This window comes from Siphateles boraxobius, unplaced genomic scaffold (genome assembly GCF_051911475.1).
Source record: "Siphateles boraxobius isolate OS27281-9 unplaced genomic scaffold, OSU_SipBor_1 9, whole genome shotgun sequence".
NCBI classification, from domain to species: domain Eukaryota; kingdom Metazoa; phylum Chordata; class Actinopteri; order Cypriniformes; family Leuciscidae; genus Siphateles; species Siphateles boraxobius.
This window is the reverse complement of record NW_027509219.1, coordinates 420,192-445,282: the sequence shown is the minus strand read 5'-3', so window position 1 is coordinate 445,282 and position 25,091 is coordinate 420,192. Positions and strand designations below refer to the sequence as shown.

The 25,091-nt window shown below is 37.8% G+C and overlaps 2 protein-coding genes across 2 annotated transcripts in view; one reads left to right on the top strand and one right to left on the bottom strand.

The window, feature by feature from the left end:
• The window catches only part of phyhip (phytanoyl-CoA 2-hydroxylase interacting protein), a 277,032-nt gene that overhangs the window by 46,197 nt on the left and 205,744 nt on the right, over nucleotides 1–25,091 (top strand). The gene's annotated exons all lie outside the window — the stretch shown is intronic.
• On the bottom strand, nucleotides 150–20,381 carry cep78 (centrosomal protein 78). The gene is made up of 16 exons (XM_077223690.1): nucleotides 20,248–20,381; nucleotides 16,458–16,717; nucleotides 15,279–15,448; nucleotides 14,022–14,094; nucleotides 13,577–13,680; nucleotides 13,331–13,505; nucleotides 11,497–11,610; nucleotides 10,217–10,281; nucleotides 9,984–10,077; nucleotides 9,801–9,900; nucleotides 5,024–5,066; nucleotides 4,734–4,865; nucleotides 3,114–3,191; nucleotides 2,877–3,031; nucleotides 2,578–2,716; nucleotides 150–845 (listed from the first exon to the last, which is right to left on the bottom strand). Exons 2-16 carry the CDS (start codon nucleotides 16,711–16,713, stop codon nucleotides 513–515), a joined length of 2,031 nt encoding a protein of 676 aa, XP_077079805.1. The 5' UTR covers nucleotides 16,714–16,717; nucleotides 20,248–20,381; the 3' UTR covers nucleotides 150–512.

Here is a 25,091-nt window from a genome sequence, read left to right as displayed (position 1 = left end):
CATGAGATAAAAAATATATATATAGATCCATGATAAAGTGTGAATAGTATTTTAGAATCAGAAGTCACCCTGATAAAGCAGCAACACTATTAAAGACTAAAGAAAATGTCATACTGCAAACAGAAATGAATTGCACGACGCCGGTTAAATGGTGTGCAAAAATGGGTTTATTTTCAAATGAAAAATTAGTCATAGAAAAAAACAATTAGCAGATGGCAAATTTGATTTCACTGTTTTCATCAATTACTTTAGCAAAAGGTCTAATATAATAAGCTTAGTGTCCTTGAACTGCAAATATACTATAAATAATAATAAAACTTTAAACTGTTTTGAGTCTACAAAACGAAACAACATTAATATCAGTGAATAAACCACATCCTGAACCTAGAATGTCATGAAGCACAGCAACTTTTCAAACAAACATAATAGGATTATAACAGGTCATTTACAGGTCACGATGACAGCAGTAACAAACATTTAAACAACCGGAGAAGCTAAAAGTTAACCAAGTTCTATAACCCAACCAATCCAGCAGAACCCGACGGACACCGATCCGAGCACACGGACCCGTTCGCCCGAGAGGACCGTGAGCCTTTGGACTGAAGACTGACTGAACTTGCTGAGCGAGAGCCTCCGCTGGCCCTCTGACGGCTCGAGGGGTCCGAGGACATTCGGTTCTGCTCCGGGGCCTCAAACTCAAGAGGCTCCTGTAACGTTAGGGAGGAGCGACACAAGCCGACTGGAGTTAGAGGCACTTCTGGTTGGGAATGAGGCTGGGGAATGTCTTCAGCGTTAGCAGGAGGTTCTGGGTGAGTTTTTGATTCAGGTCGAGGGACGTCTGCCATCTGTATGGAGATTAGAGAAATAATAATAATAATGATATAAATAAAACAATAAATACACTGTCATTTAAAAGTGTGGGGTTGGTAAGATTACCTTCCAAGTGAGTTTAATGAGTTTTTTATTTATTTTTTATTACTCTCCTTATTTGTTAGGACTTCCCAATCTGAATAAAAAATGTTTATGTTTTTGGAAGAAGTCTCTTCTGCTCACTGAGGCTGCATTTATTTTGTCAAAAATACAGTAAAAACTGTGAAATATTATTAAAATATAAAGTAACTGTTTTCTATGTGAATATATAGTAAACTGTATTGTATTCCTGTGATCAAATCTGAATTTTCAGCATCATTACTCCAGTCTTCAGTGTCACATGATCCTTCAGAAATTATTCTAATATGTTGATTTGATGGTCAAGAAACATTTCGGATTATTATCAATGTTGAAAATGCATCCTTGCTAAATCAAAGTATTAATAATCAATAGTGGAAACCGTAATTAATGCCTGAAATGTTTCCATATTTTGTATGTTTTTAATGATCCTTAGTGAATAGAAAGTTCAAAAGAACAGCATTTATTTTAAATAGAAAACTTCTATAACATTTGTAATGTCTTTACTGTCACTTATCAAATTAATGCAGCATTGCTGAATTAAACATATATTCATTTCTTTAAAGTGGACCTATTATGTCCCTTTTTACCACATGTAATATAAGTCTATATATAAGTCACAATATAAGTTTCAGCTAAAAATACCCCACAGATAATTCATGACACCATGTTGTAAATGCCCATTTTTGCAACATCCTTTTTTGTGCATGTATCTTTAAATGTAAATGAGCTGCTTGATCCCCACCCACTTTCCAGAAGAGGGCGGAGCCTGTACAGCTCTCACCTCAGTTACTCTGACAAAAACTAAAACATCTGTTTGGTTTTGATTATCATCTCTATTGTGTTCATGCTCACGTGACATTGCAGTTCTCCATCATCATGAAAGTTTATTATCTGCATGCGTTTTAAAGCCGTATCAGTCTAAACGTCTGATATATGGATTACTAAGCGCCTAAACCCGAAGCTCGCGCACAGAAAGCTGGATGTCAGATGGAGCGTCACATGAGTATTAAACTAAGTTCTCTTTCACGTCTTATCGCGATTAAACTGTCAAATACAAACAAAGTTCACATAAACACAGTTGGTTATGTCTGTGAACGTAAACAGCAGGGATATAAATAGTATTTGTAAATTAGATCTGTGTATTAAAGTGAAAGCAGCGTAATATACAGTACCTACTGCTATTTATGCTGTTAATATGAATCAATCAACAAAAGAAAAACATAATCACTCACTGCTCTTGACTGAATAACTTTAGTAGCTTTAATAAGAATACATTTCTTACATGCTGTGGCGAGGAGATAAACATGGCCGACTGTGTACAGCCCACTCAGGGCACGAGCTATGCTAATAAGGCGAATTCCGTGCTGTCGTGGGTGGGGCCTGTGCATTTGTGATGTCACTTTGGATCACATTCCTGATTGGCTCATTTTGAGACACTGTTTCAAAGTTATGGGGAAAATAACAAATGGAGTGGATGGATTTTTACTACAACAGGTTGGTTGTGTACACACACTGCGGACAAATACAAAATCTTACTGACCCCAAACTTTTGAATGGTAGTAAATAAATATTCATTTTTTATTAAATAATTTTTGAATGCGTCATGTTTGTCTTATGTCTGCTCACGGCTGAAGTCTCCCTCCTCTCCTCGTCTCTCTGGTTCTCTCGGCTGATGTGTGTCCGCTCTGTTGAGGAGAGCTGAGGATGCCCAAGAAGCCCGAAGTCTGATTGGTCAATTCCAGCCATAGACGCAAACCGGCCAAGCCTAACAGGAAGAAATTCCCAATTAATCCCAACTAAATCTTCAAAGATTAAAAATAATAATAATCTGGCATCACGACTTCTTAAGGAAAAAAAACACAAAATTCATACAGTAGTTGTAAAATATGAGATATATTAGATGTCAGGTAACAGATCCGACAAACCCAGCATCTTTCAGCAGGTCCAGGAAGGCGTGGAACTTGTGGAAGGAGGATTCGATGCTTTCCAGCACATGTTCATCATCTAGAACTGAGGCTTTGAGATGGGCTTCAGACAAGGATTGATTCAGACTGCGCAAACGCTCATTCTCCAGTTCCAGCTACAGGAAGAGACACGATTAACATTACTTTCTGAAATGTTGCTATTCATTTTGCCAACAGAATAACTGGGAATACTTGTACCTCCACCAGGCGAGAGTTGTTCTTCAGTCTGGTGTTCCTCTCCTCCGCCAGCCTCAGCCGACACTCTTCTAGCTCCACCTGTGGGTGAGCAGAGGAAGTCCACCGTATTATACTTCATGTGTACAGTGGCACCAAAATATTTAACTGTATATTGTCTTTACACTAGATCAAATATATAAACCAAGTGCCACTGTACATATAGTACACTTTTTGGGCATTTTCTTTTTTCTTTTGTTATATTAAGACCACAATGAAATTGTTTGGAAAACTTTATCATCACTATCATTGCTACTTTTCATTAATTGGATTATTTTACCCTTGTCCCAGACTTTCTGTTTTAGTTAATCATAAAAATAAGAACTATTACATGATTATTACATATTTATGACTAAATGTAAACAGAAGGACATGATCATAAGCCGTTACCCACCAAACCGAACAATTTAGCTTCGTTTTTATTTATTTTTCTTAAATTTGTGTATTTGTTTACCAACAGTGTGAGTGAATAGCTTGAGATGAAATATGAGATACGAATTTAGGGAAAAGTATGCACTGTTGGAAAATGTTACTGGACAAATTAAATAAAAAGTCTGAAAAGAGTTTATTTTCTAAAGGGCCATTAGTGGCTCATACTGTACAGTACCGGTCAAACTTTTGGGAATAATTAAGATTTTTTCATGTTTTTGAAAGAAGTATCTTCTGCTCACCAAGGATGAATTTGTTTGATCAAAAATACTGTAAAACAGTAATATCGTGAAATATTATTCCAAGTTAAAATAACTGTTTTCTATGTTAATATATTTTAAAAACAATAATTTATTCCTGTGATCAAAGCTGAATTTTCAGCATCATTACTCCAGTCTTCAGTGTCACATGATCCTTCAGAAATCAGTATAATATGATGATTTGATGAAAAAGAAACATTATTATTATCAATGTTGAAAACAGTCGTGCTGCTTAATTGTTTTATGGAAACCGTGTTACACGACTACAATTCAAAAGTTTGGGGTCGGTAAGATTCTTTAAAAAAAAAAAATTATTACTTTTCAGCAAAGACATTAAATTGTTTACAGTGACAGTAAAGACATTTATAGTGTGACTATTTCAAAAATATTTCTATTTCAAATAAACAGAAACACTGTTCTTTTTTAACTTTGTATTCATCAAAGAATGTGTCCCTCTTTCCAACATTTTGTGTTTTCCATATTGATAAGCATTATTAATATAATAGCATTAATAATTGATAACACACTGAGCAAGAAATCGACATATTAGAATAATTTCAAAAGGATAAGACTGGAGTAATGATGCTGAAAATTCAGCTTTGATCACAGAAATACATTTCTTAAAAATATATTCAGATAGAAATATTTTAAATTGCAATAATATATATATTTTTTAAATACTGTTTTACTGTGTTTTTCTTCAGACAAATGCAGACTTAGTGAGCAGACGAGACTTTCAAAACTTTAACTTTCAAAAACTCATAATTATTTCTAACTTTTGACTGGTAGTGTATATTAATGTCACCTCTGTGAATAGTCTCTCCTAACTAAAGTGACATTTTGCTTTCCTCGCCTCCTCCTGCAATACACTCATGACACACAGTTCCTGTGTTACCTGTAATCGGCTGTTCTCTGTCTGTAGTCTTCTGAACTGGTAGCTTGTGATTTTCTCCCGAGGACTCGGTACATGTGCATCATCCACCTCCTCGGACTCAGACTCCACTGTTACCCTCACAGAGGTGGCGTTCTGATGAACAAAACCATCATGACAACCACATTAACAATAAAAAAAACTACAGAGCACCAAATCAGCCATTAGTAAGTCCCTTTGGATAAAAGTGCCTGCTAAATGAATAAATGTCAATACAAAAACATCATTTACATAAATAATAAAACAGCCCTTACTTGAAAACTCTGGTCTGGCATCCCATCAGCCTGTGACGCACCTCTTTATAGATTGACAAAGAGAGACACGTTCATGTATCTTATTGACTTGAATGGAAAAGAAGATCTAAATTCTATGAGGCAACTCTTCAGGGGTCTCATTTATAAAACTGTGCGTAGGATCCTTACTAAAAGTGTACGTCAGCCTGAAAGCTAAAAATCGCATACGGCAAAAAAATACTCAGACTTATAAAACTGTACGTAGAACCTGCGCAAAATTCCCTTTATAAATCCCAGTCAGCGGAAGATTGTGCGCACATGAGTCTCCACCCGGAAAGATTTTCCAAATCTTTTCCACTGGCCAAATAGTATTTTTTATTGCTTCATATTTTTCAAGTCAAAGTCAAAGTCAAAGTTTATTTATAAAGCACTTTTAAAAACAGCAAGTGTTTGACAAAGTGCTGTACACTTATATCCTATATTACTGCTACAAACAATCAATGACAGAAAAATAAATAAATAATAAAAACAATAAAACAAAAGCAATAAAACAACTCTCACATAGCGTCAAATGCCAAACTGTAATAATAGGTTTTAAGACTAGATTTAAAAGCAGCAAGTGTCTGAGCCTGTCTGATGTACAAGGGCAAATTGTTCCAAAGCTTTGGTCCAGCTACTGCAAATGCTCTTTCGCCCCTGCTCTTCAGCTTAACCCGAGGGACAACTAAAAGCAAATGGTCAGCAGACCTAAGCGCTCTTGGCGGCGCATACTGCTTGATCAGTTCAGACAGATAGTTCGGTGCAAGACCATTAAGAGATTCGAAAACAAACATCAAAATCTTAAAATTAATCCTAAAATGGACAGGCAACCAGTGAAGAGAGGAGCGAATAGGGGTAATGTGTTCCCGCTTTCGTGTACCCGTCAACAGGCGAGCTGCAGCATTTTGGACCCTCTGCAGTCTGGAAAGAGAGGCCTGACTAATGCCTACATAGAGGCCATTACAATAGTCCAAACGCAATGAGATAAAAATATGAAGCAGTCTTTGAAAGTCAATAAAAGACAGGAAAGATTTAACCATAAGTGCCACCCGGCGTGAACAGCATGACTTCTGTTTTACTTTCATTAAAACTTATGAAATTCAGCGCCATCCAGACCTTAATTTCCTCAAGACACTGTAATAGAGGCGCTAACGTAGGAGTGTCTCTCCTTTTCAAAGGCAGATAAATTTGCGTGTCATCTGCATAACAATGAAAAGAGATGCCAAACTTCCTGAATATATGTCCCAGAGGAAGCAAATACAAAGCAAACAAAATAGGCCCCAAAATGGAGCCCTGGGGGACCCCACACGTAAAAGAAGCCGTTGAGGAGGCAAATTCTCCAAGGCGAACTGAGATAGTTCTTTCAGACAAATATGATTTAAACCATGCCAACGCAGTACCCTCAATACCAACAGATTTTTCTAAGCGTGTAACCAAGATCTTATGGTCTATGGTATCAAATGCAGCGGACAGATCCAGTAAAATTAGAGTCAGTAGTAAGTAACAAATCGTTAGAAACCTTCAACAGTGCAGTTTCCGTACTATGCTGGGACTTAAAACCAGACTGAAACACTTCATGGATACCATGTAGATCTAGGAATGCATTCAATTGTCCAAATACAACCTTCTCCAGTAATTTAGACAGAAATGAAAGTTTCGAGATAGGTCTAAAATTAGCAAAGACTGTGGGATCCAGGTTAGATTTCTTGATTACTTGTTCCACTGATGCATGTTTAAAAGACTTAGGTACAACTCCCGAGGCCAGGCTGCTATTAATAATCGGAAGTACAGTAGGACCAATAGCATTCAGCGAGTCTTTTAGAAGACGTGGAGGAACAATATCCATGCAACATGAGGATAATTTCATTTCAACAAAGGACTCCATCAGAGAGACAAGAGACACCGGCACAAACTGATCAAAAACAGCAGTGCACTCAGAGGAAATGGATAAAAAAGACAAAGGGGGGGAAATATTAGATCTAATAGCCTCAATCTTAATAAAAAAAGTGTAAAAAATGATCACACAACTCGGCAGAAGGCTCTAAACAAGTAGCTTGGGGAGTGTTCAGAATAGCATTAATAGTACTGAACAGCACAGCTGGCTTATGGGAATTGTTACAGATAACATTAGAGAGATACTTTGATTTCTCTAATCTAACAGTTTTTTGATATTAAGACAAATTGTACTGTAAAACATCAAATGAGATCTGTAATTTATCCTTCTTCCAGCGGCGTTCCGCCCTTCTGCATTCCAGCCTTATAGCTCGAGTAGTAGCATTCAGCCACGGTTGAACTCTAACTTTTTCACGAATCGTCCTGAAAGGAGCAACTGTATCCAAAATATTTTGACAAGTTAAAAAGAACCATGTAGTTAGTTCTTCGGTATTAAGCCCACATGCGGGCATTGAATAATCAACTTAATTTGCATTAAAAGCTTCAGAAAATAATTTGGCAGTTGAAGGGTTAATCGCCCGACAGCGACGTTGTGGAACAGTCACTTTGGAATCAGGAGAAATACATATCTCAAATAAAACAGGCAAATGATCAGAAAAAGTGGCATCACAGACTTCGATGTTACTAATAGGCAAGCCATATGTCAAAACCAAATCTAGTGTGTGACCACATGTATGAGTGGGACTAACGACAAACTGGGTTAAGTTAAAGGACTCCACAAGATTTAAAAAAGCTTTGGCCAAAGGCCTGGCGGGACAGCACACATGGATATTAAAGTCCCCCACAATTAAAACCCGGTCATATTTAGTCATGATTCCATCTAAAAAATCCGAAAAATCAGCAATAAAGTCCTTGTTATATTTGGGTGGACGATAAACAACAGTGTATAACACAGGATAACTCAGACTTAATTCAAAAACACTCTGGAGTAAACACTCAAAAACTGGAGTAGGAGGAAGATGGCAGACGCCTACAATTTAAATGTTCTTTAAAAATAGTTGCTACTCCGCCTCCTCGTCCCGTGAGCAGTGGAGAGTTAAAATAGGTATCCTACAGTTCAGAGGTAAAACTTCAGAAAAAACACTTGACTCACCAACACCGATCCAGGTCTCAGTCACACACAACATGTCCAAGTCCTTGGATGTCAAAAAGTCATTCAAAATGAAGGATTTGTTAGCTAGTGATCTAGCATTCACCAAGGCTAACCTCACTGGAGTTGAGTCTTTCAATGACTGCGATTCACGGGCCAAAGACCGATGGAGAGTTGCGTCCACACCTCTTTTAAAACGGGATGCCCCGATAAATTCTGACCGGAGACTCTTTATCCTCATCCACATCCGTCGCAGGTACCAACCACCTGTACGCAAGAGCCCCAGACCGTCGAAGCGCGTACCGACGGCAATCCACGCCAAGGTCTCCAAAAATCCAGCGAGGATCGGCATTCGGGAACAGGGTCATCAAAGTTCTTATTTTTACTAACAGACCACCTCGTTTGCCATGGCGTCTGAACCGCTTATTCCTCTTGAGACAGCATGGGGTTCGGCAGAGATGGGCAGGTAATCCACAGAGGAACGGTGAGGGGGGGTTGTTTGTACCACCCCCGTTCACAATATAGATCGTCGTATTATCCAAAGCCGATCTAATGCTAAAAAGTGTTTGGCGATCGTACACTAATAGAGAGTTTGTAATTTTTTTTAAAGTCAATAAAAACAAGACAAACATCCATACAACCGGGAGCAGCATTTTTTAATGGAAACAGATAGGCATAATTCTGCATTAGTGATTGTTTGCTCGAAAATATTTTCTGAGACCATGAGTTCTGCTCTTATCATGCGCTAAGCAATCCTCGCTGTAGTTAAAACAATAAAACAAAGCATGCCGCAGAAAAAGTGCTCAAAAGCATCGCATCCAGCACAAATATTGCTGGATCTATTGGATCTATTGGAATATATTGGAATTTTTTTGTAACTTCTCCATAATGATTTCATGTAATTTAAGTGCTTAATGAGAATGGCATATTTAATCTTAGATCTCGTTTACACTGCAGGTCTTGATGCCCAATTCTGATTGGTTGCCTATATCCATTTTTTTGACCGTCCGTTTACATGTTCTCTTAATTGTGACCCATATCCCATTCATGCGTTTACACTTTACATACCATCCTAAAACTTAGGAGTGTCCACATTCCTCTCCTATGACGACACGATGTTGCACAGATGCGCGTCGGGGTTTCTCTCGTCATTAAACCGCGGCGACATAGCCTAATGCCTAAGAAAATCCGATCTGCCTGTTTACATGACAGTCATATTGGCACATATCTGATTTATTTCCACATATGAACGAAACCGATCTCGAAATGTCCGAATGCATGCGTTTTTTTCCTGTTTACACTGTCATAGAACACATCCGATCTGTGTCACATAAAAGCAAAAAATCGGAATTGGGTCACATTTCACTGACAGTGCAAACGAGGCATAAGTCTGTATATCAGATGTAAAACATGGTTTAAATCCTTAAACCTATTTAAACTGTTATTGTGTTATTGTCAGTCCCTCAGCTCACCATCGGTGTCGCCAAACCGATCCGTCTCCAAAATGTTCGTACGCATGGGTCAGAGTTTGCGTGCAGGTGCGGAAATTTTCCTGTCATGTTTGTTTTTATAAATCACAACTTATGCGTGGGAAGTGGCGTACGCCTCTTTCAGGGCCTGTTTTGTGCAACGCAACGGTTATAAATGAGCCCCAGTTCCTGTCCAACCTGTCTGAAACCTATCCTGAGACTGACATCACTAACATCATGTGCTTACCTCTGTAAGCCCGCCCGTGCAGCAGTACGCCATGGAACGTAGCCCACTGACCCAGGCCGAGGAGGCCTGCACACAGAGTTTACTGAGGACCTGCGAGATCCTGCGGAGAACGATGGCGAACAGTCCAGTCAAACAGACTAAACATCTCACTGCTAGAAAAAAATAGCCAAATAACTCAAATACCGATTCGATATGTAGCTTTCCCGGCGTTCCTCCTCCTCAACTGCCGTGACTGATCAACAGTGTCTTTAGGAGAAGAAGGTTTAAGCCAAAGATACTGGAACACACAACACACTGACAATGAGGACGGCACATGTGATCTACTGACTGTTAAAGATATTCATTACATTTTAATTAAGAAACAACAGATGCATGTAATATCTAATAATATACAACATTTGCAAAAGTTTTCAGACCTGTGAATCATGGCTTTTGGCGTTCATGAGAACTTTTTTGAGTACAGCTTTCACCACATTATTATCTAAAAGAAAATGAAAGAGTTGACAAAGTCATGTAAACATGATTTGGAGTTTGAACACGTTGTCTCAGAGTGCAAGTGCTGGCCAAACATCAGCTTGAGGAACTATTATCATTAAAGTCAACATTAAATCAATGGGATTTTTAATGACCAGTCAGGAACTCATTCAAATTCAGCACTGAATTCTCTGTTATAAACCATATCAGATCAAATGATGTGGAAACCAGGAGAAACTTTGTGCCATGAACGAACAACTTATAGAATGCTTTTCAATCCACAAATCACCAACATTCATTATGGATTTAATGTGGTAAAACTAACTGTAACCATGGTATTGTGGCAGAAATAGGTTTTACATTATTCATTTCTGGATTCGTCCAACCTTTTGAGAGTGGAATACAGGCACTTTTCAAGGGCTTTCAAGTGCTTTTCCATAAAGCCCTGCAAAGGCCTCAAATCTAGACCCTAGCCGATCGACAGATTATCCGAATTCTCTGCCCGAGTCGGACTGGAGCCAGTGTTTATATCCTCCCCATTACACAGCCTATACTACTGTTACAGCCATTCAAATGGTTCAGTATTGATTTTAATGGCAAAGTAGTTGTATTTCTTTTAATTTCTTTATTAAGTTAATTTAGAAATATGTTCAGACCATTTTTTGTTTGTTAAATTGATGACCAAGATGCCAGAGGCAGACAGTGAGTTGACCACATGTTTGATCAATTCAGCCTCTTTAGCCAGGGTTTTACTTTGTTTTGTCTGAATGTGTTAGTTTGTTTTTTTACAAAAAAACATACAGGCTTGCATTATACAGACTTGCATTGTATGTATCACCAAGGATCACAGTTTCAGCAAAAATCTTCTTTACTGTTCTACTGAAGAAAAAAAAGACACCATCTTGGATGGCCTGAGGAGGAGTAAATTAATATTTTTGGGTGAACTATCCCTTTAAGCAGTGCGACTGTTTTCAACATTGATAATAATCTAAAGGATCATGTGACACCGAAGACTGCAGTAATGATGCTGAAAATTCAGCTTTGCCTTCATAGGAAAAAATTACATTTATAAATATATTCAAATAGAAAGCAGTTATTTCAAATTGTAATATTATTTCATATTTTTAACTAAAATAAATGCAGTCTTGGTGAGCAGAAGATACATCTTTCAATAGCATAAAAAATCTTCCTGACCCCAACCCCAAAGTTTTGGATGAGTTACCGATCAGCGGGTTTCTCCTGATGTCAAGCACACACAGAGTGGTATTGGACTGAAGCATCTTCTCTAGCTCTTGCGCTCCTTCGTTCGAGATCCCACAGCGCTGCAGGTCCACCGCTAGAGGAACAGAAGGTGGAAATGTGGGTCTATGTGTGCTAGTCAAATATACCGTATATGCCTGTGTTAGAGTTGCCAAAAAGTACCGACTCCGGTATTGAAATTTTAAAAATGTGAAATCTTTTTTTTTTTTATCATCACTGTTGAATGGATTCTTAAACATCTCTGATTGGCCATTGTGTTCACACACTCATCATATTTCTGGGATTGGCTACATTGATCAACAATGACATCTTTGACATTCTTCACCGAGTGCTTACACAGATACACACGGGGGCGTTTAAAACCAGTGTCTATCAGCGGATCCCAAATATTTTCACTGATAGACGGATCTGCTGATAGACGCCGCTTTCAACGCTCCCGTGTGTATCTGTGTAAGCGTTCGGTGAAGAGTGTCACAGACAACATGTTTTTGAAGCGTTTTTGGGCCAATAAGAGACATATATGTTGAGCGTGTGAACGCAATGCCCAATCAGAGATATATACATTGAGCAAGTCAACACAATGGCCAATCAGAGACATATATGTTGATCATGTGAACCTAATGGCCAATCAGAGACATGTATGTTGAGCGTGTGAACCCAATGGCCAATCAGAGACATATATGTTGAGCGTGTGAACCCAATGGCCAATCAGAGACATATGTCGAGTGTGTGAACGCAATGGCCAATCAGAGACATGTATGTTGAGCGTGTGAACCCAATGGCCAATCAGAGACATATATGTTAAGCGTGTGAACCCAATGGCCAATCAGAGACATATATGTTGAGAGTGTGAACCCAATGGCCAATCAGAGACATATATGTTGAGTGTGTGAACGCAATGGCCAATCAGAGACATATGTTGAGTGTGTTACCGCAATGGCCAATCAGAGACATATACAGTATGTTGAGCACGTGAACCCTATGGCCAATTAGAGACATACAGTATGTTGAGCACGTGAACCCAATGGCCAATTAGAGACATACAGTATGTTGAGCACGTGAACCCAATGGCCAATTAGAGACATACGGTATACATTGAGCACGTCAACACAATGGCCAATCAGAGACATATATGTTGAGCATGTGAACGCAATGGCCAATCAGAGACATATACATTGAGCACGTCAATACAATGGCCAATCAGAGACATATATGTTGAGCATGTGAACGCAATGGCCAATCAGAGACATATATGTTGAGCTTGTCAAAACAATGGCCAATCAGAGACATATATGTTGAGCGCGTCAAAACAATGGCCAATCAGAGACATATATGTTGAGCGCGTCAACACAATGGCCAATCAGAGACATATATGTTGAGCACGTCAACACAATGGCCAATCAGAGACATATATGTTGAGTGCGTCAACGCAACGGCCAATCAGAAACATATATGTATGTTGAGCGCGTCAACACAATGGCCAATCAGAGACATATATGTTGAGCGTGTCAACACAATGGCCAATCAGAGACATATATGTTGAGCGCGTCAACACAATGGCCAATCAGAGACATATATGTTGAGCGCGTCAACACAATGGCCAATCAGAGACATATATGTTGAGCGCATCAACACAATGGCCAATCAGAGGCGTTTAAGAATCTGTTCAACAGCGCTCAAAATGCTAGAGGGAAATGCTGGTATCGTCAGATTTTTAAAGTTTCAGTACGACTTGGTACCAAAGTTGGTACTTCCGAACAATTCTAGCCTGTGTGTTGAAGAGTGACCTCTCGAACCTTTGACCCACAGGTCCTCTGTAAGCTCACGGGCGAGTGCCATTACTCCTCTGTCTCCGATCAGAATGTTGTCGTTGAGAGTAACTCTGCGTAGTCCTTTCATGGCTTCAAACTCAGCCCTCCTGTAGCGCAGCGTCTCCACCCACACCGTACTGTGACGCCTCACTGCCTGGTGCTAAACGACAGATGAAACTCGTGAATCTGCTTCCGGAGAAATTAAATGTACTAATAAATGTGGACTTGTACCTTTATGATGTTTGCCATATGCTCCGCTCCCTGCCAAGTAATATTACAGGAAGTGAAATCCACGGTCTTAATCGATGATGAATATTTCACACTCTGACAAATGACTGATCAAAGGACAATATAACAACAAAAATATTTTCTGCATTAATAACAACTCAATACATATAAACACAATGTTTGCATGTGTACAAAAACTTCTCGCATACGAGTGACCAGTGCTCAGTAGCAGTAACTGATTACATGTAATCTGGATTATCTAATCAGATTACACAAATGTAATGTAAGATTTAATGCTCTTGATTTAAGATTTAATCATGTAATTTGTAATCAGTAACGGACCCAATTTTTTTTTTAAATAAGCTTACCCAGCACTCTGAGTGACATAAATCCTTATTTCCACAGAAAAGTAAAATGTCTAATGGGCAGAATCAAAACTTCAACTCACCTTCCAAACCTTGATCTGCGATCGGACAGTGTGCTAAAGAGAGATGCTCCAATGACGCACTCTTCGCTAAACCCTAAACAGAAATTAAAACTTATCTGAACATGCTTTCAAACAATAAGAAATTAAAGCTGCAGTCCGTAACTTTTTTTGTGTTCAAAATGTATCAAAATGACATAATGAGCGAGTACACCAGGAATCCAGGATTAAGCCAAGCCTGTTGTGCTTTATTCTATAATTGGATACCGTGTGTGTTTAAATATTGTAATAGGTATTGTGTGTCGTGAGTTATTTATAGTGTCATTTATATTGTAGTTATTGATTTGTCATAGACTTGTAAATGTATTTTCATGTTTGTATTTTAATGCTTCTTTTACATCTTGGCCAGGGGACTACAGATGAAAAATAGCCTTTTGGCTAACTCTCGCTTTTTTAACCATGTTTGTTTATGTGTTTTATGAAATTGCACTGTCCCCTCTTAAATAAACCAATATAATAATAATAATAATAATAATCCATTTTCCAACCCGTGTTTTTGTCTTATCCTGAATCACTACGGTACACCTATAATAAGTGTTTATATTGGGACTATTTTACACCCGTTTGGATCGTACTGCTGCGGAGTTGTGTGTGTGTGTGTGTGTGTGTGTGTGTGTGTGTGTGTGTGTGTGTGTGTGTGTGTGTGTGTGTGGCAGAGGTTAGTCGTCACAGCGAGTGAGAAAGGTTGACATGGAGCAGTTAAATCTCCAACCTCTGGAGAATCACCAGTTTATAACAGAGGAGAGTCTGCTGGAGAAAAGAGAATCAACATTGGCTTGGCTTTTCAGAGATGGAGAACTGAGGGGTTTGAAATGTTTTTATTACTCAACAGGAGAGTAAGGTGTTTTCCTGAACAGATAAAGTGTCATATGTATCTCTCTAACAGAGTTCACTGTAAAGCATGGTCTATTGTGAAGATCATCTCTTTATGGTTGTTGTGCTGGAGTTTATTTTAAAGGTAGTACGGCGTCTATTAATGGGTAAAGCTACAGTAACTTCTTCAGCTCGTCCGTTTGAGGTTCTTTCCATCTAAACTGGTTATATCTCTGAAGTCTAGTAGTGAATGTTTTATGAGCTGTAGGAGAATCATATTCATCCGCACAATGTTCTTCTGCAAAATTGCATGCGTTTTTGTTTTTTAACCACTAGTTACATAGTGTACCTTTAAGTAATAATATAATAAAACAAAAATAAAAGCAAACATATAAATAATAGCTGCACCTTTGTGAGAGCTGTGAGGTCCCTCTCTCTCAATGGCAAACCGTGCAGATGAAGTGTCTTCAGGCTGCTCGACTCACACACACACTTCTGCACAGCCTTACACAACTGAAGCGTCATATTCTTGGAGTGAATCACAGGAGTCTTCTTCTTATTATGGGCCTTGTAAGAACCTGAGAAGAAAAGACACTCAATTGTAACAAGACTTTTGAGGATCCAGGGCAGCTTCCTCAAGGAAAACATTTAAATTTAACAAGTTACGTTGCAATTTAATTTAATTATAACTAGTGCTGGCCTGTACAGTACTGTTTAAAGGGACAGTTCACCCAAAAACGTAAATTCTGTCAGTATTTACTCTCCCTCATTTTGTTCAACCCCGTAAGACCTTCGTTCATCTTCGGAACACGAATTAAGATATTTTTGATGAAATCTGAGAGCTGGATCACTCCTCCATAGGCTTCTAAGGGATTGACACTTGTTCCCCGAAAAGTTATTAAAGATATCGTTAAAATAGTCCAAGTGACTACAGTGGCTCAATCTTAAGTTTATCAAGCGACGAGAACACTTTTTGCACGCAAAAACAAACAAAAATAACGACTTTATTTCAACTATTCATTTCCTCCTCTGTGGGCCTCGAGTGAGTTCACTAGTGTAACAGCGTAAGTGTTTCTGTGTTGTACGTCACACGCATCACACACATGACCAGCGTCGGCCAATAGTGAGCCTACGTGTGACGTAGCTCTACGCAATCACACTACGCTAACTGACTAGAGACCCACAGAGAAGGAAATGAATAGTTGAAATAAAGTCGTTATTTTTGTTTGTTTCTGCGCACAAAAAGTATTCTCGTCGCTTGATAAACTTAAGATTGAGCCACAGTAGTCACTTGGACTATTTTAACGATATCTTTAATAACTTTTCGGGGAACAACTTTCAATCCCTTAGAAGCTTATGGAGGAGTGATCCAGCTCTCAGATTTAATAAAAAATATCTTAATTCGTGTTCTGAAGATGAACGAAGGTCTTACGGGGTTGGAAAAACATGAGGGAGAGTAATTACTGGCAGAATTTTCATTTTTGAGTGAACTATCCCTTTAATATATTCCCAATAGATGTTTTTGTAAACACTATAACACATGTGCAACAGACACAGTGTATATTGTGTGGTTGTCTGTTCACTAACTTTGAGCTCCAGTGCCGGTGAGGTAACAGCTCTTGATGGACACATGCTGGAGGTGTTTGTTGATGGCCAGGGCTGACAGTACGGGCTTCCAGTCCGCTAGACTGATGTGATCCGGGTTGAAATCTAACATCCCTCGACTCAGGCTGGCCTTCACCGCACGGACAGGAGCCGATCCTTGAGCCGAACAGACATGATCGTAGAAACCTTCAAAGTCCTGAGCGCCTCTCCGGCGGATCTGAGCTGGTTCCAGCATCATTAACCTAAATCAAGACAAACGATGGAAAAATCAAAAAATCAAAGCTGCGGAAATGATTTATGAACTATAACAATTGTGTGCAAGAGAAAAAGACATAAACAGGAAAAAAAGAGAATTTTTCTTGATTGAATGTGCACTTGAACCTCACATCTTAAAAAGTATATGGAGATATTATTAATGTAATAAAAGGCCACTTAAGCAAACGTATAAAGAGTTCACTTTCATGATTGTCTATTAACACACTTAAGCACACTTTTTCTAAATAATAAACATACAAATATATTTATATATTTAATATATATTTATAATATATTTATAATTTAATATATATTTATAAATATATTTAATTTGTAAATACTTTGTTGACGTTTAAACATTTTTTAAATTATATTATTATATTAATTTTTTTTATTGATTTCAATATACATGTATTATGAATAATGGTTAAAATGTTTTAAAAGTAGTAGGGAAAAAGATCGATCACACTTTGTATTAAGTGTCTTTAACTACTGTGTACTTGCATCAAAAAATTATGTTCTTATTGTGTTCATATTGTATTGCAAAACACTGCTATTTACTTAGTAATAGTAATGTAATTGCACCCAACACCGATTAACATACATAAGTCTCAAAGGTACAGTAAAAAAAAAGTGACTGTGAAAAATGTTCATGTAGGACTAAAATATATTATATAATTAAATGAACGTGTGCAGAAGAAAGTACAGACCAAAGATTTTAAGGGAATTATATGTTCAATTTTGATTTTAAATTCACAATTGTTCTATATTATAGAACTATTTACTATACAGTTTTTAATGTCATTACAACTGTAACTAGCTAAATTACAGAAAAAATAGAGTATTACCTTAGTTAATTTTTCCAAGGGAAAAGTTAATTGCATAACTAAGTAGTTAATTACTGTAATTTTAGTATTACACCCAACACTGATTAACATACACAAGTCTTAAAGGTACAGTAACAAAAAAAAGTGGATGTGAAAAATTATAATGTAGGACTCAAATATATTGTATAATTAAATTAACGTTTGTAGAATATGTCCGGTGTAACTTTAAGTTACACTTTCATTGCAATAAATTGTGTAAGTGTAAGCCACTTGAAGAATGAATATCAGCTAAATAAAACATCAGTAAAAAATCCACCTGATAGTCAGGGGCGTGTCTAGAAGGGGGGCACGGGGTGGCACTGGCCCCCCCTGAAATATGATTGGCCCCCCCTGGTGCCCCCCAAACATCATTGGGCTAGATTTACTGTCAACCTGACAATGCCCAACGCCATTGGATCAGAGCGCTGTCAATCACTGCTTGATTTGCGATTCGCAAAGCAGAATCACAGGTCTGCGTTTTTCAAACAGTAGGAGAGAGAGAGAAACACTTCGACACGTCACTGTTTATGGTATACACACTCAATTACAGTATATATTTTGAAATATCGCACCATATGTTGGTCTGATTACTTTCATGTGTGACTGATCAAGCCAGTAACGTTAGATTAGCTAACATAATTTCGGCAGATGACTTCTCAGTGTTATTCCGCGGCAGCGCGTCTATATAAATATAAAATAGATACATGGGTCGTTCCTGGTATGCGGTGACTTTCCTGTCCCAATGATTTATTTACTCATATTTTCTCTAAAATGAGGCACATATTTATAATAAATGGCTTAAATTGTAGATTTAAGTATTCTTTACCATTTAATCAGAGATAATAGACATTAAAAATACTATTTTGTATTTTACACAATTTTAATTGATGTATGCATTCAATTATATCATGTCCTCAGTGCACAGTAATCAACTTCTGCAAGAAATATAAACCATGAAATGACAAAAACTATTGTTAAATTATGTTATAGACTAGGCTAAATTGTCTCTAATCATACATATAAATCATGTGGAAATATAGGTCTTTTTCTCAAAATTTTCTTTAATTACTTCCACTCTGTTTGTATGTACTTTTTTGCCTTCCAAATCCAACTGCAATTTCCTTGAGACCATTTTCAAGAAGTGAAATTTCTTTTCTTTTACCTGCTGGAATTCAACTGAACAAACTACTGAACTTTTTTTAGTTTTTGAAATGTTATCCTGCTTGTCCCACCCTTAAAGGTCCACCCTGTTAGGCTATGTTATGGAGAATGTTTGTCCTATCAAAAAATTTTAAAAACAAATCCGACATAGTAATAAAAGTTCTGTTCCTCTGTAGAAGGTTAGCTAGCTAAAAATGTTGATCACTCAAAGAGCTATGGCTAACTTAGCTCAGAATTTTCCACCCTGTTAGATCTATAAACCTAACAGGGTGGAATGTGAAACATATTCGATTCATCAAAAATTGTTTTGCTTGTTTCAAGAAGAAGAAAAAATCTAAGATGGCATAAGGGACATTTACTATGCAAGAAAAGCTCATTATTGTTTAACATTTACATTATTAACATGTTGTGATATACGTATATGTCCCTAACAGGGTGGAATATTTTTATGGACAGTGTCTGAACAATCTACCAATAATTATTATTATAGAGTCCCTGAGCTTGACCTATATGTCAAACATCAAACCTATATGTTAAACATGTCACTATTTTGATAGAATGCAAAAAACATGAAAATCATGCCCTTTTTTTCGCAACATTTATGAAGCCAAAATGTCACCGCATACCAGGAATGACCCACATATTACTTTATCTTTGGTTTTAAAGACTAAAGGCACTATAATTACAACTCTGTGTAATTTATATTGAATGGGTTTTCGTTTATTTTTACACCGCAACAGGACATCCAAGGTTTCTTTAAGAAGAAACCATGTCAGAGACAGATTTCATGCAGAGAACGTTCGCCAACAAACACACACACACACACACACACACACACACACACACACACATTCAGTGTTTGTGTTGAGAATAAAGCATGTTAAGTGACTAAATAATGCCTAGGTGATGTTTTTTATTTATTAGATAGAACAAAACTGTGTGGTCCAATCCATGTATATTACAAAATGATTTTCAGACTCTTGTTCAGTGCCACATTTAATACCATCTATATTAGGTCACTGAGCATTGCAAAGATTTTTTTAAAATCGTGCTTAATATTTTCTAAACACGTATTTATTTCCATTTGAATTTTCTGATTTCCCATGGGCCCCCCCTGACTGGATCTTGGGCCCCCCATTTATAAAATCCTAGAATCGCCCCTGCTGAAAGTATACAGAAGACCAGAAGAAAATAAATTCTCCTTTACTCTTCAGATCCTGATAGCTGAAGCAAACATCGATATTAAATATAACGTTACGTCAAAATAGCGTGTAACGTTATCTAGCCAACTGATCTATATAATGACATTATTATTAGCCCCGTAATTTGCCCAGGTTATTCCTCAAATCTCTATGATAAATGTATGTATTATATGTATGTGTAACGTTTCCTTTAATAACGAACATGAGTTTTGTTTTGTCTAAACTACACGGTTTAAAGCTGATTTGCTGTTTTTATTTATCTGTTAAAAGAAGTTAAAGGGGGATTACCTGTTTGTTAGTTCTGTTGTCTTGGTTTCCACTCTAGAGACTGATAACTAACCCAACGTGTCAAAACAAACCGCGGTGGTTTGAAAGGGAAACAGAGTCTCATTCTGCGTGTGAAACTCCATCTACGCATGTGCGATCAGCGCCTCCTGCTGGCCGGAGGTACAACAGCGTCACTTAAAGGGGCCACGTCAGGAAAAACAGGATTGTCCTTGCTTTACTGTTGTTGACAATCAATAATTAGTTATTCAAAAATCATCATGGTTTTGACAAAAGATTAAGAACAATAAGTGCTATTAGTGCTAAATTATCGTCCGATTTCAAATCTTTCATTCCTGGCTAAAATCCTGGAGGGTGTGGTTGCGGCTCAATTAAACATACACTTAATTGAAAATAATCTATTTGAGCCTCATCAATCTGGGTTTCGGAAATTACACAGCAGTGAAACTGCATTAGTTAAAGTCACTAATGACTTACTTATAGCCTCCGACTCTGGCTTCTGTCCCTTCTCATTCTCTTGGATCTTAGTTCAGCATTTGATACAATTGACCATGCACTGTTACTTTATCGTCTTGAAAAAGTGTTTGGTTTGTCAGAGACAGTTCTTGGCTGGTTCAAGTCATATTTTACTGACCGCAGTCAATTTGTTTTTATGGGTGGCTATAGGTCCATAGTTGGTGCTGTTCATACTGGTGTCCCACAGAGGTCAGTATTGGGTCCCTTACTTTTTAGTATGTATATCTATCCACTTGGTCAACTATTAAGATCTCTTGACCTTAACTATCACTTTTATGCTGATGATACGCAGATTTATATCCATTCAAGACCGTGTCAGCAAGTGGATGTTGCGGATCTTTCCAATTGTATTACTGAGATCTAGAGTTGGATGTCTAAAAGTTTCCTGTCTTTAAATGGCTCTAAAACCGAAATTATGCTCCTTGGCTCTCCTCATCAACTGCGAAAGGCTGGGTCTCTCACTCTGTCAGCTGATGGTGTTGCCCTGGAGTTTCAAAGCAAACTAAAAAATCTTGGTGTCATATTTGATGCCACACTGTCTTTTGAGCCTTTTGTGCAGAATACGGTTAAGACATCCTTTTATCACCTCAGAAATATAGCACGTTTACGTCCTATGCTGTCCTTTACAGTTGCTGAGAGGTTGATAAACTCTTTTATCTTTTCACGTGTTGACTATTGTAATGGTCTCCTAGCTGGTGTATCTAAATCATCAATCGACAAACTGCAATATCTGCAAAATTCGGCTGCCAGAGTATTGACTGGGGTCAGGGCTAGGGATCATATTACCCCTGTCTTGGAGTCTTTGCACTGGCTCCCTGTCAGGTACCGTATCGATTTTAAAATCCTTATGCTGGCATATAAGGGTTTGCATAATCTGGTTTCCTCAATACTTGACTGATCTTTTATTGTCTTATACACCATGTCGTAATCTGTGTTCCTCTCAGAGTGGTCTGTTGGTTGTTCCCAAGACGCGGCTTCGTTCTAGGGGTGATAGAGCATTTTCCTTCGCTGCTCCCAAGCTCTGGAATTCTCTCCCGGCTGACATTAGGGAAGCAAATACATTAGTGACTTTTAAATCTCTTCTTAAAACATTTTATTTTAGGATTGCTTTTATCTGATTACTTATTTTATCTGCTTATTTTGTGTTTAAAGTGTGTTGCTTTTCTTTTCTGTTGTTATGTTTGTCTGTAAAGCGCTTTGAGAAAGCAACTTTTAAAAGCGCTATGCAAAATAAATGTATTATTATTATTATTATTACCAGTTCTGATGTAAAAAAGCAAATTGAACTAGTAATGTAGAACTAAATTTAAGTCTCCATGAAAGTTTTTTGGCTTTTACTATGAATATCTTAGCCTTACTGTTATCTATAAGCTAGCGTGCTCCAAAACTATGCCAAAAAATACAGTCTCTCACTTCTGACATCACTCTGCACTTCAGCTTCTCATCAGATTTTCTGTCCAATCAAATGCTCTCTAGAATCTGAAGCTCCGCCCCCTACATTATAAATACTGTGGCTGAAATCAATCAATCACTTGATCACACATTTTAACCGCAGCTCCGGTCCAGAGACACGACCCACAGAGCGGATCAGGTGATCGAGTTTCCGCAAACCAGAAAGACCTATTTGGATTCTGCACAGAATGCTATATTTTAAAACGATATGAGGGAGATTATGAGGAGAAAAGGTTAGAGATTAGGAGGAAACTGTAGATCAACGGCTCTGGCCGAGCTGTGATATAAACTAAACGCTATTGGCTATTTATAAAAAAAGGGGAGGAGCTGTTTGATATCTCCCGCCCTGTCTTCCTGTTTCAATGGAAATTTCAGCGCGTTTCAAGCAAGCGGCAACCTCCCTCAGTGTTTCTCAATGTCAAGGAAGGATCCTCGGAAGCCGTTATTTCGAGGATGCTACGTCATCGACATCCGTCGAAGGACTGTTCCAAAGTCGAGGATCCTCAGACTTTCAAGCAAGGACTGAGTCCTTCGTTCGAAAAATATCCCATACACAGGAAAGGATGCATATGTGTAGCCTTCGCGCTCTCAAATCAACCACAATCCTATGCGCCAGCTTTACTATCTTGTTCAAAAAATTAAACATGTCAGACGTTGGCGGAGTCGGAGCAATAACGGGCCACTATGCTTGTACATGTAAGTTACCATACATTTTTAAGGAATTGTATCCCTTAAAACTCATCTTTGATCGCCAAAATTACATATGTAAAGTTTTTTTCCTGTGAAAAAAAATTCTTCATGCCTTTAAATAGCTTGAATGTAACTCTACACCCTTTCTTCATTTATTATACAAAGATCTATGAATATGCAAATTAGCCCCGCCTCCACTCACTCACTCTGCTCAGAGATCCACTCGGCCAACTTGCTTTTTAAACGCTGCACAGTGGTATCGCACATAGTAATTGGTATGCTCACACATGGTAATTAATATGCTTAGCCTTTTGCTTGACTGTTATCAAACAGCTAATGATGTGTTGCCAAACTATGTTCCCGTACGCCATCTCATTCTGCCTTCTAACAATCATCAGAAACGCTTTAAACAACTCAGAACATCAGTGGAGAAAGGCATATAGTTCATCAACAGTGTATACATCATACACCCGCAATATTGCTAAATCTACTTTTATCATATAAACAGAAAAAATATACCAGGATAACCTGGCATCTCTCGAGACTCCCCTGCTAGTTCACTGTTAATGATATGCGAAAGCCCGCCGGCACTTCGATCTGATTGGTTACAAGGTAGTTTGTGACGTCAGAAACACCAGCGATTTCAAACCGTGTTTTTGAGACTGTCTTTGGTTCACTGCAGTTTTAAGGAGAAAATACTCAGCAATGCTGTCGACTTATGAATTTACACATGGTTTGTCTTAAAGCATATTAAAAACAACACATAAACATATAAACAACATTAAAAGCTGGATTTTCACCACAGGGGGACTTTAAGAAATGGGGTTACCCGAGCCTGCTTAAATGCTGTGGGAAAGGTATCAGTGTGAAGAGAGGTGTTGATGATATGATGTAAAACTGAGGAAGAAATTTTGAAGGAGAAGAGTGGGGATCGGATCAAGCGCACAGGTATACTGGGATGATTGGAAAGGATGAGTTTGGAGACTTCCCAGCAAGCAACTTTGCGTTTAAAAGACGTCTAATAGCCATCCAAACACGTATAGAACCAGGGAAAATTTGGGCTGTCAGTGAAAATTTAATAAACGTCTAAATCACAACCCTAAGAATAGACTAGTCATCAGTTAGAACAAAGAAATGAAATGAGTGAAGAAATGAAACAAAAACACCTTAATCACTGTTTACTTTGCTTACATGATGGAATATCATACATCTCACAAGTTATTTTGGCAAAAACGACATGTAACCAAATTCAAGGTTATTTTGGCTAGAAGTGTGTTATCCTATCGGGTGTTTAGTTAAACTACACGGTGAAATGACGGCTAATGCTGGGCTCTTCTTCTGAAGGAGGGGAGGATGTGTGTGTGTGTTTGCTGGAAGAATGTGTGTGTGTTCACTGGGAGGATGTGTGTGCGCTTGCTCTTAAGATGTGCGTGCCAGTTTGCGCTGTGGAAAATTGTCCGCTGATGATCTTAGTGAGAATGTGTTGATTTGAAAGCATGGAAATAAGATGTCGTATTCCTGACTCTTTTACTTGGAAAGCAGTTGCAAATGTTGTCCTCACTTACTTTGAATACAGCCAGCGAAAAAAGGACGACGTTTTGCTTAAATCCAGATCTTTAACCTCTCTTAATTGTGTCCAGCATGGTTTGACCTTTTAGTGTTTCCAAGCAAATAGGAGTTTTTTATTTGAAATATTATAGTAATCTCAGAATCAGAGACAATTCTTCCCTCTCTGATGCTGGGTCCGTGTCATTTACAGTACACTCATATTACAATATGTTGGATGAGAATTGGGTCAGTTTACAATAAAATATAATCTAGAATAGAAATTAGGTTTCATCATAAAATCTATGATTGGATTATGTCTCTCAGTAATGCAAACTGAACTAATTCTACTGTCATAAATCAATGAAAAATATACATGAGTGAAATTATAATAAATAAATAAAAATGAAAATTGGACTCCATTCTAGATATGAAAGCAAACAACCAAACAAATGAATTCTCATGATTCTATCAACTTGTCCTCTGACATTGGAAGAGTTATGCTATTAAAAATGCTTTAAGTTTTGTTTTCCTTTTGCACAGGATGTATTACAAATATGATCTATATCTATCATATTCAAAGTCAACTATATAATGAAGGAGAATTGTAACTAAAAGGCTGAGCTCTCAGGACACGAGTGTTT